The sequence below is a fragment of the Patagioenas fasciata genome, chromosome 14 (assembly GCF_037038585.1).
Source record: "Patagioenas fasciata isolate bPatFas1 chromosome 14, bPatFas1.hap1, whole genome shotgun sequence".
Lineage (NCBI taxonomy): Eukaryota > Metazoa > Chordata > Aves > Columbiformes > Columbidae > Patagioenas > Patagioenas fasciata.
Window position 1 is genome coordinate 14,633,885 of NC_092533.1, and position 16,738 is coordinate 14,650,622.

General features: G+C 39.2%; 1 protein-coding gene across 18 annotated transcripts in view; it reads left to right on the top strand.

Moving 5' to 3' along the window:
* The window catches only part of TENM2 (teneurin transmembrane protein 2), a 629,416-nt gene that overhangs the window by 465,542 nt on the left and 147,136 nt on the right, over window positions 1-16,738 (top strand). For all 18 annotated transcript variants that reach the window (XM_071814801.1, XM_071814803.1, XM_071814804.1 and 15 more), the window contains one exon: window positions 7,969-8,207. In XM_071814801.1, coding sequence (XP_071670902.1) covers window positions 7,969-8,207 — 239 coding nt within the window. The remainder of the gene's footprint in view (window positions 1-7,968; window positions 8,208-16,738) is intronic.

Consider the following 16,738-nt stretch of genomic DNA (forward strand, 5'->3'; position numbering starts at 1 on the left):
CAACGCAGCACACAAACTCAAAATCATGGAGCGTCATAGCAGAGAAACATCCGTGCTCGGCATTTTTATAGCTGCAGCTTCTCAGGCAGTGAAGGAGCGAGTGCAGTACACGGGAGCTGTGCACAGGCAAAAGAGTATGTGGATAGTAGGATTTAGTGCTGACATCTTTGGGTTTTTTTTTCCCAAAGAAAGAAATTAAATATCTGAAGTGTAGTTAATACTGAATTCAAATGCCCTACCATAGTAGGGTGTCCAGATCCGCTGCAGAACTACTGAACGTGTAAACGTGAAGTTTCTGAATGTGTAGAGATTCGAAGTTACAGCCGCTCTCCGCTATTGTCTGCCTATTTTGAATAATGTCTCAATATTTTGATATCTTTATACATGGTGCTGGAACAGAATAGTGAAACAAAATTTCTTTTTGTTTTGTTAATGCAAATTTCTAGGATATATTCAGCATAATGAACAACTACTCGGAACAATGAAATATCTCACTCCAATGCGGCTTTCTCTTACCACTTGCTTAAACTGTAAGGCTACAGGCACATAGTTTAGTCCTCTGAGTTTGAGGGCTCAGGAACCGACTCCTTCATTCCCTCGTTCCTGCATGTGAAGGTTGCAGGAAGGTTTTGTGGACTGTCTGAATAAATGGCATCTGCATGGATAGATTCTGGACCTAACTAAAAATCAAAAGCATCTTACAGAATTGAGTAAAGCACAGTCAAAAGCATCCCCAAGGACTTCATGTGCATTTGGGCTATGTTCTTGGAGAAATTCCAAAAACATTGGAGAAAGGTAATTTTTATCATGCTACCGTAGTAGGCTCTGATAAGAAAGGAAAAAGGGTGAAGGAAAACACTGCAAAAGCAGAATATGTAACGATGGTTCAGAAAATCAGTCTAGATGTATTCCTACTCAAATACACACAGGTTCAAAGAAGCTTTTACAGATTGCAGATAATTGCGTGTTTTCCTGATCTTGTTGGTTGGGGCATTTTAAAGTTTAGGGTTGTGCAGAGTGAACGGGCAGCATGAGTGAGTGAGGCAGGTTTGTTTAGGGTATTACTTTTTATTTAAAAAAACCTCATCTCAAATGCTTTGATTTAGGTTTCTATTTTTTACATTTCCATGTAGCCTGATAACAAAATTATTTTAGAGATTTCAGTTTATTATTCTATTATTTATACTATACGATTTATAGACTTGAAATAGCACTGTTGCTAGTATTTTTTTTTCTTGTTAAGCGAGTAGTTGAATTAAGAGACGGTGAAGAGCTTACCTGTATTACTTTTAAAACATCAGTGTTTTGAAATTATGTTCATGAATGGGTGTAGAAAGCTAAAAATTAATGGACTTATTGAAATGCAGAATACTGTTGTCATTATCATCGTTACTGGAATAACAAATGCGTTAGGAATTATTGGATTTCATCACTTTCCATTATGCTACTCAGAACTGCAGCAGAAAAGACACAAGTTTTTCCACTTAAGAAGGGAAAGGTCCTATAGTTTGAGGTGATTCAGAGCTGCCTAAATCTTCCTATATCTCTATTATTGCTCCTGCTCCCGTTTAATGTAAGTGCGTATGCGGAGTAACTGTTTTCTTGTGTTTATATCTGTAGCTATTTCCGTTATGCTTTACTAGACGTTAACCAGCAGTTTTGTCGCTGCATTCCTATGGAATAAACGGTACCGTGAGAAGGATAGGCATAAATTTAAAAGGTAAAGCAACTATTTCCTGGCTCACCCCCACAGCAGCTCACTGGGATTCGAGATGACGGGGTGCTCACCGCCTTCGCAGGACACGCAGGACCTGCTTTGGGCACACAGGCACCAGTCGGCCAGGTGAGGGGTGTCCCCTGGAGCTCCCTGGGGTGGCTGAGCTGCTGTGTGTCACCACCAGCCATCCCTGCCAGCCCTCATGCATTTGCTCCTTTCAGATTTTGTGCCTTTCCATGTTTATGTTCTCCCTCTCAGATTCTTGAGCTGCTAATGCTGGCCATCTCAGCAATCCTTCCTCTCTCCGTATTTTTCGCCTTGCCGTTCCACAGACTCTCTCATAGCATTTGTCACATCTCAGCAGTTTCTGAGGACCCCAAGCCCAGGTTGTGTGGTTGGGATGTGCCAGGGCCAGGCCTGGAACACGGGCAGCGAGAGCCCCAGGAGCAGCTTTCAGCAGGGATGAGAGAGAGAGAGGGTTCTAAAAGCTTGTCCAACAGTATCTCAATTAACATCTTCCAGATCAAATGCAGGTTGTCCTGTAAAAAGGTGTCTGCTACAGAGCTAGTGCTACAGCTGTGCTACCATACACGTTCTGCCTTTTTTTACCTACTCTCTTTTCAATTGCAGCTTTGTGAACATTGCCCGCTTGTTTTTGCTTAAAAATGTGACAGATGAGGGTGCCTAAAGGCTGGCACCTGCCTTTTGGTACAGCATCCCACCTTCCTGTCAGGCAGCTTTCAATTACTGCGCTTTGTGTGTCCAACTGTGTCTTTGTTAGGAGTGTGGCGATGGCAGTGACAAACCAGTCTGGGACTTATGGCAACATCCCCGACACTCTGCTTGACACTCTGCGTTTTGTAGCAGACGTTGCCTGGGGAAGTGAAGAACCAGCCTTTAGGGAAATGGTGAACCTTTGGAGAGCTGGGAAGCTGGTATTGGAGCCGTGCTGGAAGCCGGGTGGCCGCTGCAAGGTTCAGTTATGTGGCGGGGGGTGGAAGCGTCCCCTTGGTATTGATGTGTCCGTTCTGAATTATTGTTTCTGTGCCTCACAGGGTGTTCTCGCTTCCTGCACCATGCACGGGTAGTTACAAATTGAGTATCTGCAGCAGGCTGAAAAACACTGAAATAGTGTGTTGTCAGGGCTGTCCTGTGTTTGTAACAGGTGCTGGGTGTGAGGGTGCCCAGAGGTGCCACGCTGGGGTAAAATGGCCAGTTCATTTATGGGTGTATTTTAAACAGGTTTCCACTGAAAAATCTATCATAGTGAGTTTAGTCTGTAGATTTAATGTGATTGAGACAATTCCTTCTAACTATACAATTTAAACACAGATAACATTTTAAACCTTTATTGCTAACTTTAGTGCATTTGGGGAATACCCAAGTCTCTGTGTTCTAGACACTGAAAAGAATAGAAACTTCTGTGTGATTTTACTGCATCAGAGAGCCCTCGGTTGTGTAAACCTGGCTGACAGTCCTCAGGTTCGCTGCAAGAACCCGAGAGTAACAACACGCAATTAAATCTCATTTGTGGAAAGATTGAGAGACACACAGGTAACCAAAGCCTGAACCAGTCTAACGCTCACAGTTCATAAAAGGCATAAGAACAGCTTGCAGTTTTCTCCAATCTTGGTTTCAGCAGAAAACTGCCGGAAAACTTCACCATTTGAATTTGGCAACCACTTTCAGGCTTCCACTGACATAAAATGACTCACGGCTTCTTTTTTTTGAGGGACATGGCCACAGAAGATATATTTGTTTCCCCAATGAAAGCCAGTATCATACATTCAGTGTTTCACTGTGTTTTGTTTCTTCTGAGAATAAATGTTCAATAAAATTATAGACAGATGTGAGTTTACCGTAGCTTTAAGATATTTTTAAGTCCTCGAACCACTAAATTGAGCTGATAGTATTCTCTTGGTAGGTATCTCTTCTATCTATTAATTACTACTCAAAACCTATAAAAATATGAAGAAAAGACAGTTTAAGCATTACAGCTCTCTATTTCTTTTTTCATACAGAAAAAAAGCTTAGGATAGCTTGAGGAGGGAGAGAAGCAATTTATGTTAGAAAGTATCTTATTCTTTCTTTCTATTACGGTTTTCTTCCTCAACCGAGTGTTGCAGAGTGCTGCCATGACAATCTGTCCAGAATGGAAGTGGGGGGGAAAAAGATTGTTCTCTCAAAGAATCTGGAGGTTAATACAGCCTCTGTCAGCCCACTGTTCCCTGAAGACCAGAGGTCCTTTTGACCCGTGGGAAAATAAATGCTATAGAGAACTCTGAATTAATGAAGAAAGCAAAAATACAGCTTCTTCCATTTGCCATTAGTCCACCGAACTGTGGTCAAATGTCCCCTTGCAAGCTTAACTCGCCCAGATGTCACCTTTCCCTGGTGTCAGTGATGAGGTCCCTGGCTGTGACCCAGCGCATCAGCAACACAGGCCGGTGACAGCAAAGGGGGTTTAGCATTTTTCTGCATTTAGCAGCCTGAGCTGCGGCTGGGAGAGAGAGCAGAGAGCTCCAGGGGAACTGGTTTTCTGTGAGGTGCATGCAAGCTCCTTCCATAGCTTTCATGGACACTTAAATTACTGCACACCGGCAATCATGTTTTGCAATTTTCCAGGGTAGGAACGTCTTCACAATGCACACAAAATAGGGAGACTGGGCTAAGACTTAGCAAATTTACTCCCATGTTTCAGAAGAGAAATTTAGTTCCAATCTAAATCAAATTATTAATGCTAGTTGTGATGTAGAAAATGTGTTTTTCTTAATGGTGTTTGATAAGTGAACAGGTAAGACCGAGAATATACAAGGCTTTTAGTTTTAATATGGAATGTATTTGAAATTAGGTGGATGGGTACAAATAAGATCATTTCTTTTCATAAGCAGTCATTGTACAGTACCTCCCAGTTTTACTGCTGTGAGACTGTAATTAATGTTGATAAATGCTCGTGTTCTCTCTGTGCAGCTTGGGCCCACAGACAATTGGTTGTACCAGAGCATGTCAAATCCCACATAAAAATATAGCTATAGATCATTGGGTTTAGGGATAGAGTTGAGACAAGTCAATTTATTTCCATTAGTAGCTGAATTTAGACTTAAAACTCTGGGGGCCCCAGTATTTTTTCCGTTATGTTCTCAGTCCTGCTGCCGTGCTTTACTGTAACTTCAGGTATTTCTGTTAATCCAGCCTCCAACTTCTGAATGGAGTGCCAATTTTTAAAAATTACTTGGTAGATATTTAACATATCTTTAGTTAAATGTCTTTTTAAAACTTTTGAAGGCAGAATTTCTGCACTTTAAAATGCTATATTCTAGTGGTTGACTCTTTATCAGAAATCCTCATGGAAACGGAAAACTTTCAGCTTTCAAAATACATGAGTAGGACTTGCAGGTGTGACAAAATTCAGGATTTATCCAATGATATCTTTTCTTTTTTGCTTTGAGAATGACACCATTCCACATATCCATTTCAGTTGGCCTCTTTTGCTTCTACCAAGTTCCGATCAGTTTTAACAATACACTGGAGGTTATGTTTGCCTGCATAAGCATTTTGGTTTTCTTTATGTGCTTTATGCATCTCAAAGTGGATGGTAGTGGAACTGGTTTTCTTCTTCTACTTTTTCTCCTCACATGAAACTCTATGTGATTGACATGTTCCATTAAAACATATCTAGATATTCATTAATTCAATTTTAGTGAGAGCAGAGTTTCATTATATGTCTGAGTTTACTTTAACAATGCTTTATATTAAAATTTCTGTTGGCACTGTAGCTGCCTTCTCAGCTAAAGAGGACATAAAATTCCTGGGTTTAAAAACCTTGACATTTCAGATAAAGATAGTGCCAAGGATTTCAGTTTGATTCTCTGCTTTCAGGCAGGAAGAAAGAAAGAACTGTAAGAACTGTCTCTCTTCCTTCTGTCCTTCCGTCCTTCTCGTGCTCGTGTCGCTTCAGTCCCTGGTTCCCATCATGGATGTGGAGTTGTGTTCCCACACCAGAGAGCAAGCGGAACAGACTGAAACTGCTGCTTCTAACAAGTGTTAATCAGGTTTTAACCAGACAAAAGGAACAGAAGTGTCAATAGATCTAGCATAACACAACCAGCCTGATAACATCGTTTTCCCAAGTTATTTTAATTGAATTGTTGCAAAGTAAAGAAACATTTGAAATGAAGTGTTCATGAAATCATACTTCCATTATTTCTTGCTTTCTTGTAACTGCAAGGTGCAGTTTTGAAATTAAAAGGCTTGGGTGTAATGTTGAGGGGAAACTCTTTTAGCACCTGCTTTTACTGTTTTTTCTCATACAACATGTCTGATGGGTGGAAAAGAAGCAATTCTAATCTTTAATGAGCCTCACTGATAAGGGAGAAAGAAGGACAACTTTGGGTGGAAAAAATGGCAGGATATTTCTATTTAGGAGCTGGTTAGCATATTCCATTTTTATTGTACTTTTTCCCTTGTTTTACAAATACTGCACTTAAAACAAACAAACACGGGATTAGTCTGCTTGCAATAGGCTGTGCAAGCCACTTCTGATTGTGTACTTATGGGTGTGAAGTTTTTTCTGCCGTGTCTCCAAAGTACGAAGTTGTTATGACAGCAAGTGCTGCTGCTGGCTTAGCTGACTGAAATGTTTTCAGAAACAAACTAAATTTTGGTCACTGTTATAAGGGACGCACAATGTCATTTGGGGTTTAAAACAAATAAAATAACAACATACCCATTGTTAAAGTTAGTGTTTTTCATGTTCCTTATAATAGAGTTTATTAATGACTGCATTAAAAAAAGACCATATTTTCAGAGACCATATTTAAATGTGAGTATTTAATCATAAAACTGGGAGACCTAACCAGCCTTCCTTTGACTGTCTTCTGCCTGTATGCAAATTCTATGCAATATATTATGCTCTGTGTTTCATTTCAAAACAAATGCTTTAATATTCTTGAAAATCACTTTGGTTGTTTTGTCCAAGTATATAGTAAAGTCTATGATGGGTTGAAAAACAGGAAACACATTTCAGTTTCAAACTTCCGAATCGTTGTTGTAATAAACAGTGACTGACATTGATTTCAAAGTTCTAACAGGTGATTTGAGAGTCACATACTGGATTTGGATCTGATTAAAAATGCTAAATAATTTTACATTTGAAGTAAACCTTGGGTTATTTTAAGCTTTTTTTTTTATTTATTTTGGAGATTACTGAGTAACTTAATTGTCACTGATTCCAAGAACTACTTGCTTTTCAAAGCTGTGGAGGGAGAAGGTGTGGAACAGACCTTCAAAGCTGTTTTGTCTCAGAACAAGTGTCCTTCTTGAAGACCACTGGCTGTATTCTGTACTTCTTATCATTTACTGGGAACACACTTGTAGTCACTTCTTCCTGACTGCGAGAAGTTAATCTAGAGAAGCCAGTCACCTAGTTTGCTTTCTCAATTTCCTCTGTCTGGAATGTGTTGGAAGCATTTTCTGAGATTTTGTTAGGTAGCATATTTTGTCTCTTATTTTCTTCTCAACAAGTGTATAGGCAGTTGAAGTCCTCTTTTTTCTGTGGAGTCGTGTGCTTTTGGTGATTGTCTTAGTTGTTCAAATCAAATCTGTGTACCATTAAAAAAAAATTGTCAATTCTAATTCTGGCATGATCTTTTCTTACAGGACTATGGGTTTTGCTCAGTTGTTGTTAATGGTCTTTACTGAGACCCATAATTTTTTTGTCTTGGAATATTTGTTGGGTAATAGGTTCCATGGGGAAATTGTGTACACCTGTGAACTCAGAAAGGATGGTTTCTCATGAAGTTCAGTGTTCTGTTATACTAATAAACATTGCAGAAATCTTGTAGTTGAATTAGTTGCTTTGTCCTAATCAAACACAGGCCAAAAGGAATTGATAGTGATGACACTTCTGAATCTGAGCTTTGGTTGTTGACTGCTCGCACATCTCATGGGTGCAATCGCAACCGATACTCAAGAGACTTCATTGGCTCTGCTGGTGTTTTAGCTGGGATCTGGTCGAGTTGAGTCTAATTACAGGAAGGGTTAAGCAGATATCCTGACACTGGTTTAGTGACAGTTGTTAAGCTCTGATAGCAAAAAGACTGAGAGTTTTCATCTCCTTGTTTCTTCATACAAAATCCTTTTCCTTTTGTGTTGCATTGAACACATTATGGCATCTGGAGTGGAATAGGAGATATTCTTTCTTAACAACAGGACTTGCCATTTTCAACTCTGTTCCATTTTATGTTTTTCAGGCATTTCTTGTTTAAGACATCTTCTGGAACTACTCCGCTGTTCAGTAGTTCTTCCCCTGGTTACCCGTTGACCTCAGGAACAGTTTATACTCCACCTCCCAGACTGTTACCTAGAAATACATTCTCCAGGAATGCGTTCAAGCTGAAAAAACCCTCGAAGTATTGTAGCTGGAAATGTGCTGCTTTATCTGCAATTGCTGCTGCAGTCCTGCTTGCCATCCTGCTGGCATATTTCATAGGTAAGGCTGTGTTTTCTCTGTCAAATCACATGGCTATGTCAGCAAATGGAAATTCCGCAGAAAAAAAGGATGGTCAGTCTTTTTCAGAAATCGGTGTTCTTACTGAGCAAAATAAATTATTATTCCTTATATTAATTAAAGAGGAAAAGGTTCAAGTCCTGTTCACTGTCATAAGAGCAGGATTCTCAGCGTGCAGTTAACTTTAGATGTCAGATATGTATCTCTCATAGATGGTCCAAACAGAGGGTGATATAATGATTTTATCTCTTTTTATGTACTAGGATGTGTTTTTAAAAATGTTTGGTAAAAATTGTGGTAGGTGGTGAATCCATATAAACAACAAAAGCTACTGGCATTTGTATTCAAATATTACTATCACATGCTGCCTTTAGATAAAAAGCACAAAACCATTTTGATTAGTGTCAGTCTATATCCGTCTGTGTGCCTAAATTGCTAGTGGTGTTAGATCTAAATAGTTTGAAAGTTCCACTTTGTGTGCTTTTATTTTTTGGATTCCATACATCTTTAATATTTAGTAAGCAAAAATATAGGAAGGAAACTCTACGTGTTGTGCATATTTCCCATGGTTAAATATGACCACACTATCTTCTAATTCTTTCTGTGGTCTTTTGAGGGGTTTTTTTAGCATGCTCTTGTTATTTTGTTTTAATTCATTTCCAACTTTTCCTCCACCAGGATTTCCCCTCATTGTATGCTGTTTTGGGGGTTTTTCTAGGTGTCTACACAAACTAGCTGTGTATTTTTTACCTTTTGGAGAACATTCAACAATACGATAGTGACAATCACATGCTGCATAAACTCTCTAGCTTCTCTGAGTAAATGGCAAAATTATGGTAGCTTGTTGATATTTTCTGACTTTCCAGACCTACTCTGTGTGGTTTTTAGTTCATCTCTGAAACTATTGTGTAGTGCTCAAAAGCCCTATGAAGATGTACTGAATTTTCTCCCTATTCTCTCCATTTTAAGAGAATGATTTTTTTTATTTTGATCCCATATAGCCTGACTCAACAGTATAGACACTGTTTTCAAAGGAAACCCCATTTTTCATTATAACGAGCTTCTATTTGCAATTGATATATACAGTAGTGAGAGAGCTGACTGGCTACTTTATTGCTGCTGTCTCATTAGGCCAGGCCTACATCCCAGCACACTCAATACTACAGAGCTAACCGTCTTTCTATAGTTCTTCTGTAGAAAACCTCAGAAAAAAATAACAGCCTTAGTTGGATATGTAAATAAAAAAAGATTGGAAAGCACGTGATGTATTGAACTTGACACTTATCACACAACAGCCCTCTGTTTGAGTGATTATGCACATGGGAAATGATATACTGCAAGCTGAATATTTTAATCATATGCATCACTTTGAAGTGATAGATTATGAAATGTATTTTTCCTTGGTATTTAGGTTACTGTAATCTAAAGCAAAGCTTTGCAACATGGTTGTTCCTTTATATGCTTTCATATACTAAGACAAGAAAGAATCTAAGGCGATGCATTGATTCTTAATAATTGATGAGTGATCTGTCATTTCAAGTAATGACATAAGTGGTCTGTTTTCACAGAAGTTTTGGAGTTCTTTCCTGACTAAAGAATGATGAGTGCGGTAGAGTTGACTAGTGAACGGAAGAAAGGTTGTAGGAAGAGAGTGTTGGCTCGAGGGTTAAATAATGAGAAGTTACCTGACACCCTTCATGCCATACACACTAAAGAATAAGTACATTTAAGAGTAGCTGTCAAAACCAGAAAATAGCTGCAATTAATCCTGTGAATAAATTTGATGGATCCACTGTGATCATAATTTAAGGTGATGGAAAAGAGAGAAAAGAAAACAAAAAGGAAGTTTCACTGCCTTAAGTGCACAAAAACAACACGAAGGTAAAAGGGATGTGCTTAGTTGGGCCATTCGTTACTTTAATTCCCTTTCAGCAAAAGCTTATATGATTCATTCCACATAACAAAGAGCAGGTGTAAGACAATCAGCTATAAACTGATCCACCCTTCAAATTCCTGGGACTTGCCATCCTCCAATAGTGCGACTTAAGGTGCTTGATACATAAGGTGCTAAATCATGGCCTTATTAAGAACAAACAAAATGAACAAAGTAATAGTTATGGAAAAAGGCATCAAATTTTGCAGCAAATGGTTCTGGTACTTAGATGTGTCAATATATCGAGGCTGTGTGAAGATTATCATAACACTAATCAAGACTATTGTGGGACTAAATGAAAAGTCAATGCTGCCACATATGAGGTAAATTATATTGAAAGAATACTTTGAAGTTTTCATAGTCTTCAGCATTTCTAAATGAATTGTCCTGTAATAAAAGACATGGGGAAATTGATATGGATAGGTCATTGAAAACATATGCTGCCTACATGTTTAAACATAGGACTTTCAGAGGGCTGAGAAAGATGATGGATGGCACGAAAAAAAAGATCTGTTGAGGGTTATTTAAAGAGACAAGCAAAAAAAGTATCAGAACAGATAGAAAAGAAAAATATTTTTAAAAATATTTATGCATTCCCGTTGCCTTTCTGATAAGACATAAATAAAAATACAGTAAATGAAATGAAAAGATAGTATGTTTAAAGCTTTAAAAATAAATTAGCAGTGCATAATGACCTTTGGTAGTTTTTGCTATGCTACATAATTGATGTTAAATAAAGATACTATTGAGATTTTAACAAGTTAACCATTTGTCAAAATGATGACAATATGTCCTGTTGGAAGGAAGTGTCGGTGGGTTTTTTTGTTTGTTTTGGTTGTGGTTGGTTGCTTGTTTGTTTTGTTTTTTTCTTTTCTTTTTTAATATACCTGTAGGTTGATGGTTTAGATCATAGAATGCCATTGAAGTCTGGCTATATAGATAGACTCTTCCTTTATAGACCAGTCAGTACCATCACTGTCTGAGTTTTCCTAAATCCTTCTCTGAAACTTATCCTGGCTGATATCTGGGAAGAATTCATTCAGGTCTGTATAGCACTGGTTGATTGTGCTATGGCGTGTGTTTGTGCAGAATATGCTTGGGTTTTTATGCATACAGTTATCCATCTTAGACGTACTATTCTATACCTGAATTCCTTTACCCTGGAGTTTCTCTTGAAACTTTGACACACACATCAGATTCACCAGGTTGAAAAAAAGCAAGCAACTTGAGGGTTTTTTGTTGAAGGAGCAGACAGAGGCAAAAAAATTCAGATCATGACCCCATGTACGTCCCCGTTGTCCATCTGGCTCCTCTGCTGAGGGTGCGTTAGTCCCCGGGCAGGCGGCAGCTGTGTTGCCCCAGGAGAGCCCACAGGGTCTCCCCACCCTGCTCAGCACTGGGGAGCCCCATTGTGACGTCAGAGCCCCTGCTGTGATGTCAGAGTTGGCCAGCGCATCCCTCCTGCCTGGGGAAGGAGCCCACAGCTGCCGTGTGGCGGTTGCCAGGGCAGGCAGCTCCTGCTCTGGGTGCCGTCGGGCTGGTGGAGCTGGTTATGCATGGACAGATCAAGTGCTGTGGCTGAGCGGGAAACCCATTTTTGCCAGCGATGACAAGGAGAGAGGCACCCCATAGAAGATGCCAAACAGCCTCAAAAAGGCTCCTTGGAGATCAAGGCCAACCAGGAACCGGCAGGGGAGTCAGCTGAACCGAACCGCTACCCGACAAGTCGGTAAGAAGTTGGCTGCTCCTGCCTGGGGCATCGGGTTGGGGGTGAGAGCTGGGATGCGGCCAGACACAGCCCATGGGGTGGGGAAAATTATAGCGGCATTTCTGAAGAGAGAAATGGAGCACAAGTGCGATGGGGAGTGGCTGAGGGACCTGGGGGTTCAGCCTGGAGAACAGGAGCTGAGGGGAGACCTTCTGATCTCTGAACTGCCTGAAAGGAGCTTGGAGCATGGAGGGGTCAGCTCTGCTCTGCTCTGCTCCCAAGTCAAAATTGATCAAATAAGAGGAAACGGCCTCAAGTTGCGTCAGGGCAGGTTTAGGTTGGATCTTGGGAACAATTTCTTCCCCAAAGGGCTGTGGGGCATTGGAACAGGCTGCCCAGGGCAGTGCTGGAGTCACCATCCCTGGAGGGTTGGACAGACGGACATGAGGTTCTCAGGGACGTGGGGTAGTGACAGTATTGAGTTAATGGTTGGACTCAATGATCTTGAGGGTCTTTTCCAACCAAAATGATTCTGTGATTTGCATGAAAAAGAACATTTTAAGATGTTTCTATGGCTGTTATACTATTTCTAATAGCGGAGAATAGGAAAAAAGCACTTCAGTTAGCTATTTCCTATAGCTATACAAAATGTCTACTTATTTAAAGCCACGTTTATCGCTTCTCCCTGTTTCTTTAGTAGCCAGATGTGAATGAAAATCAGAGCATAAGTTGGTAGTATTGCACGAGGTTTTGGTAAATTCCAGCATGCGGTATGTAAATGAAATTGTCCTACAATCCTGCCTGAGACAAAAGCCATTTCACAAAGCCTCGGGGTTATTCCTGTTATCCTGGGGTGACATATGAAGAATGTAGAACCAGCCATTCGCATTAGGACATCCTGAAGATATTGGGCTGGTGCTAAAACCCAGTTACAAGAGAGTAATTTATAAAGTGTCAGAAGGAAAGCATATACCACACATATTGTCTTTGTCAGAGTGTTCTCTTCAGAGGTTAAAGGAGTGATGAAAGCATTTGTCATGTTAAATTAGTTTTTATCTCTTTAGATTCTTGCCAGACTTGGAGGGGAAAAAAATATAAGAAAGAAGGGGAGGGAAAAGAGTCACCTTGTGCTTTTCACAAAGTTACTGCTGCCAAACATAAATACCACATTTTATAAGCCTCTGCACTGCTCCGATTTGTGCCAGTCTAGCTTTGAGCATTGAAGAACATCTGACCATCAACATGTCAGTGCAATGAAAATATGGTAATTTAAAATATTTAGACTTTCCTTTTAAAAAAAAAAAAAATAGAGCTTTTATTTCCTGTAGAAGTTGAAATCTACGGTGACTTTAAAGATGCTCCGCTTGAAAATAGTATCTTGAGACTCATACTGATAACTTCTGCAGCATTGATGCTATTTTATCTACTCCTATTATGTGCAATAAGATACAGGAAAAATAAAAGAAAAGTGACAGAAAGAAATTATGAGCATAGAATACTTGCACTACATCTTTAGTGTATATGTTGCATATGAAGACGTTATTACTTATTTATTCTTCAGGTTCTTGAGGTTTAAGATAAATTTCAGTTTTCTGCATAAATGTAAAGCAATATATTCACTTCAGTGCTAGAGAAAGGGCTGAATTGCCAAAGGGTCTGGCAGCTAACTAAGCAAATGTCTTTTTTCATTACCTATATATATTTAAAATTAGAGCCTGAGAAATAACTATGCAAAGAATAAATATTTTGGGAAATTTCTTGCTATTACAAAGCCTCATTGTAGGTGCTTTAAGGATAAAAGACATACAGTCAAATAAATGGCTAATTTATTTGGTTATCCCTCTTGTACTCACAGATGTATTCATTTGTTTTGTGACACTCAGGCGAAAAAATTTATGGGCTTGCTGAAAAAAATAGGCTTGGACATAGAAGTCTCATCTTTACTCAGCATCAAATATGTGTATATACCAGACTTTGCATAAAACTATTATTGAGGAGTTGGCATTCTTTTCTTCCCACAAATGAGTCAGATTTTTGCCAATTCAAGTGCTTGCGTGAAGTTTCTTGTTCATTCATATTTCTAATTTCTTTCACTCATAAGTCAAATTGTCTTTTTGACCCTGGTTTCACAGGTCAGAATTCATCAAAGCATTACACTCAAGTGGCTGTCTTTTGTATCAATTGATTTGGGTTTTTTTTCTCTCTGAGTTATTTTGGACGAATGGCAACCTACTTTTCATTTGAATTCTCACGTTGGATTTGTTGGTTTTTTACTTGTAGAGTCAGAAATCCACTGACTTTGTCTTGTCCAGACTTCACTAAAATCAAATATGCTAGACATTTTGGAAGCTAAGACTGGAAAAAGGGAAAATCATGTGAAGATGGAACCTCTGAGAGGTAGAGGTCATCTGGCTGCCAATCACTGCTATCAGATTCACTTGAAATCAATGTAAACCGAGGGAGCTCTGCATCTTGTGAGATTAGCTGATGACAGAAGGTTCTGTTCTTAAATTTGCATTGAAAATAGGTGTCAGTTAAGGGGCAATAATTAGATTTCAGAATATGCCTGTCATATTCTAAATGTCACACATTCAGTGATTCTGATTGACTGGTATCTGAGAGAGAAAAGAGTAGTAGTAACTTGGTAAGCTGGTCTGTCGCTACCTGGGAGAAGGGGCTTTGAGCCTTCCAGGGAAAAGTATTTGATCCCGTTCCATGCAAAAACTTCATTCTAATGCTGGGAACGGTGATCCTGGCTCCGGGAACTTCAGATGTGGCTTTCAAGGCTGGTAAGTGTCCTATTGCACAGTCCAAAGGTGTGAGAGATTCATGAGGTGGAGACAATTTTTCTAGAGACAAGATGCTCCAGCTGCTGTATATGCATAATACCACAAAAACCAGGAGGATTTTCACGTGACGTTACTTGGTTATTGTTTGCCTTGCTTTTCCCGAATCAAAAATAAAAGCTTGATCTACAGATTTGTTCTCAGAAAAGCCAATGTACCTATTGTTTTGCCTGGCAGAGATCTCAGAGATAATGGCAGGAGCTGCCTTTCAGTGCAAAGGGGCAGCCTTATCCGCCTGTTAAATTCTCTTTGTTGAGGATTTTCATACTCTAAACCTCAGTACTTGAAACTAGAGTGAGACTAATGTTTCCATAACTCGCAAAGTGCTGTCATGTGCTTTGCACTCGAAACTGGAAACCCTTTCTGTTTCACTGCCTAGTCGAACAAACATCCTCTGAAACCTTGGCAAGAAACAGGAGACCAAGGGGATGTTTTCTTTTGTGTGTTATTGGGGTGGTGTTTGGGGGGGCACATTTTTGTTTGGTTTTTGATGCGTGTTGCACAACACGATCTAGGATGGATCTGGTGCTGGTGATGCTCCCCAGAAGCTGTTAAAATGCATTGCTGTGAATTGAGTAAATTAGTGTCAGTGCTGGTTGATGCAGCTGTACCTGCTGATGCTGCACTGCTGGGAACACGTGGTGTGGTAGAGGTTACTGGAATATCACAAAAGTGGGTAATGTGGTATAATAGGATAGCAATGGCTAACTGGGAAATTCTAGAGAGATAGTGCGTAAAATTAGTAGTTTAGTAGTATAATTATTATTTATACAGTACAAGTTTTCACTTTTTCTACTCAAAGCTGCAAGAATGGCTTCCTCGGAGATGCTCTTTTTTTTATTCCCCAATTGTGAAGCAGATGCTGTGCTTCACGTGCACTGTCATTGTCCTGTCATGCACAAGCTAGAAAATATCCTGGGTTTCATAATGGCTGCGGAACAGAGCCTATTCTCACTTTCATCAGTGCAAATACTGGATATTATTAATTTTTTTAGTAGTCTATGATTTAATCTCAGAATCACAGGTGTGAAGTCTTGTCAGGGTGGAGATAAGTAGATGCAAAATGAGTCTTGCAGGAAGTCATGGGGGAAAATTATTAAAAAGCTTTGAGATACTTTGGTGAAACATACTTTATAACCCAGCCCAACATACTGAGATGAAACCATTTTTCTGGGGGACGGTGAGCATAGAGGTTATTGAAGGTTATTGATTTTGCAAATATAATGCAAAGTCAGAGATACCTGTCTAATAAACCTGTGGTCATTCTTTACGAAAAATCAATGTTCAATACCAGTGTAAAATGTCTCAGTTCTCCTTAGGGAAACCTTGCTCTGTTAGTGGCTATTTATAGTGAGATCACCAGTTGATCATTTACGGATTCGTTTATATTGATTATTTGTTGCTGTGTTTCTTTGTTAACTCATTGTGGTTTTTTGCACTTAATTTGCTTATGGATTGTATTAATTTAAGTGTAGAAATACATGTTTGCCTTTAGGAATATAAGTATCGTGCAATGGGGTAATAGCAGATTGAAAGATGCGACATGGATTTAGTTAAGTGTGGCTAATGTAGCTCTTACAACAGTGTTATGAAAGCCATGAAAAAACAGAGACAAAAATGCTTAAATGTACTAAAGAGACAAGAGAATATTCAAGAAATATTGAAGGAACTTTCAGGAATACAAAATATGAAAATATAAATTAAATTCAAGTTGTGAAAATATTAAGACGGGGTAACAGACTGCAGAAATTATGGAGTAAAACTGAAAAGGTGGGAAGAGAAATGACACATCACTATGCAATTACAGAAAACTTTACTTGCCATGTAATGTGGTGAAACTACCTCCTTTCAGTAATTTGAAAAACTCTTGAAGAAATAGGGTTTGGGCTCATTTCAGCTTTTGCTTATTCGAACTTTAGTTCTGTGTAGTCTTGCTGCATGGTACTTGGAGCTACCTGCTCACATCACTACTCAGATACAAAAAATCCCAGCCATTTTATTTATTCTACATCTCTAGTAATAAACT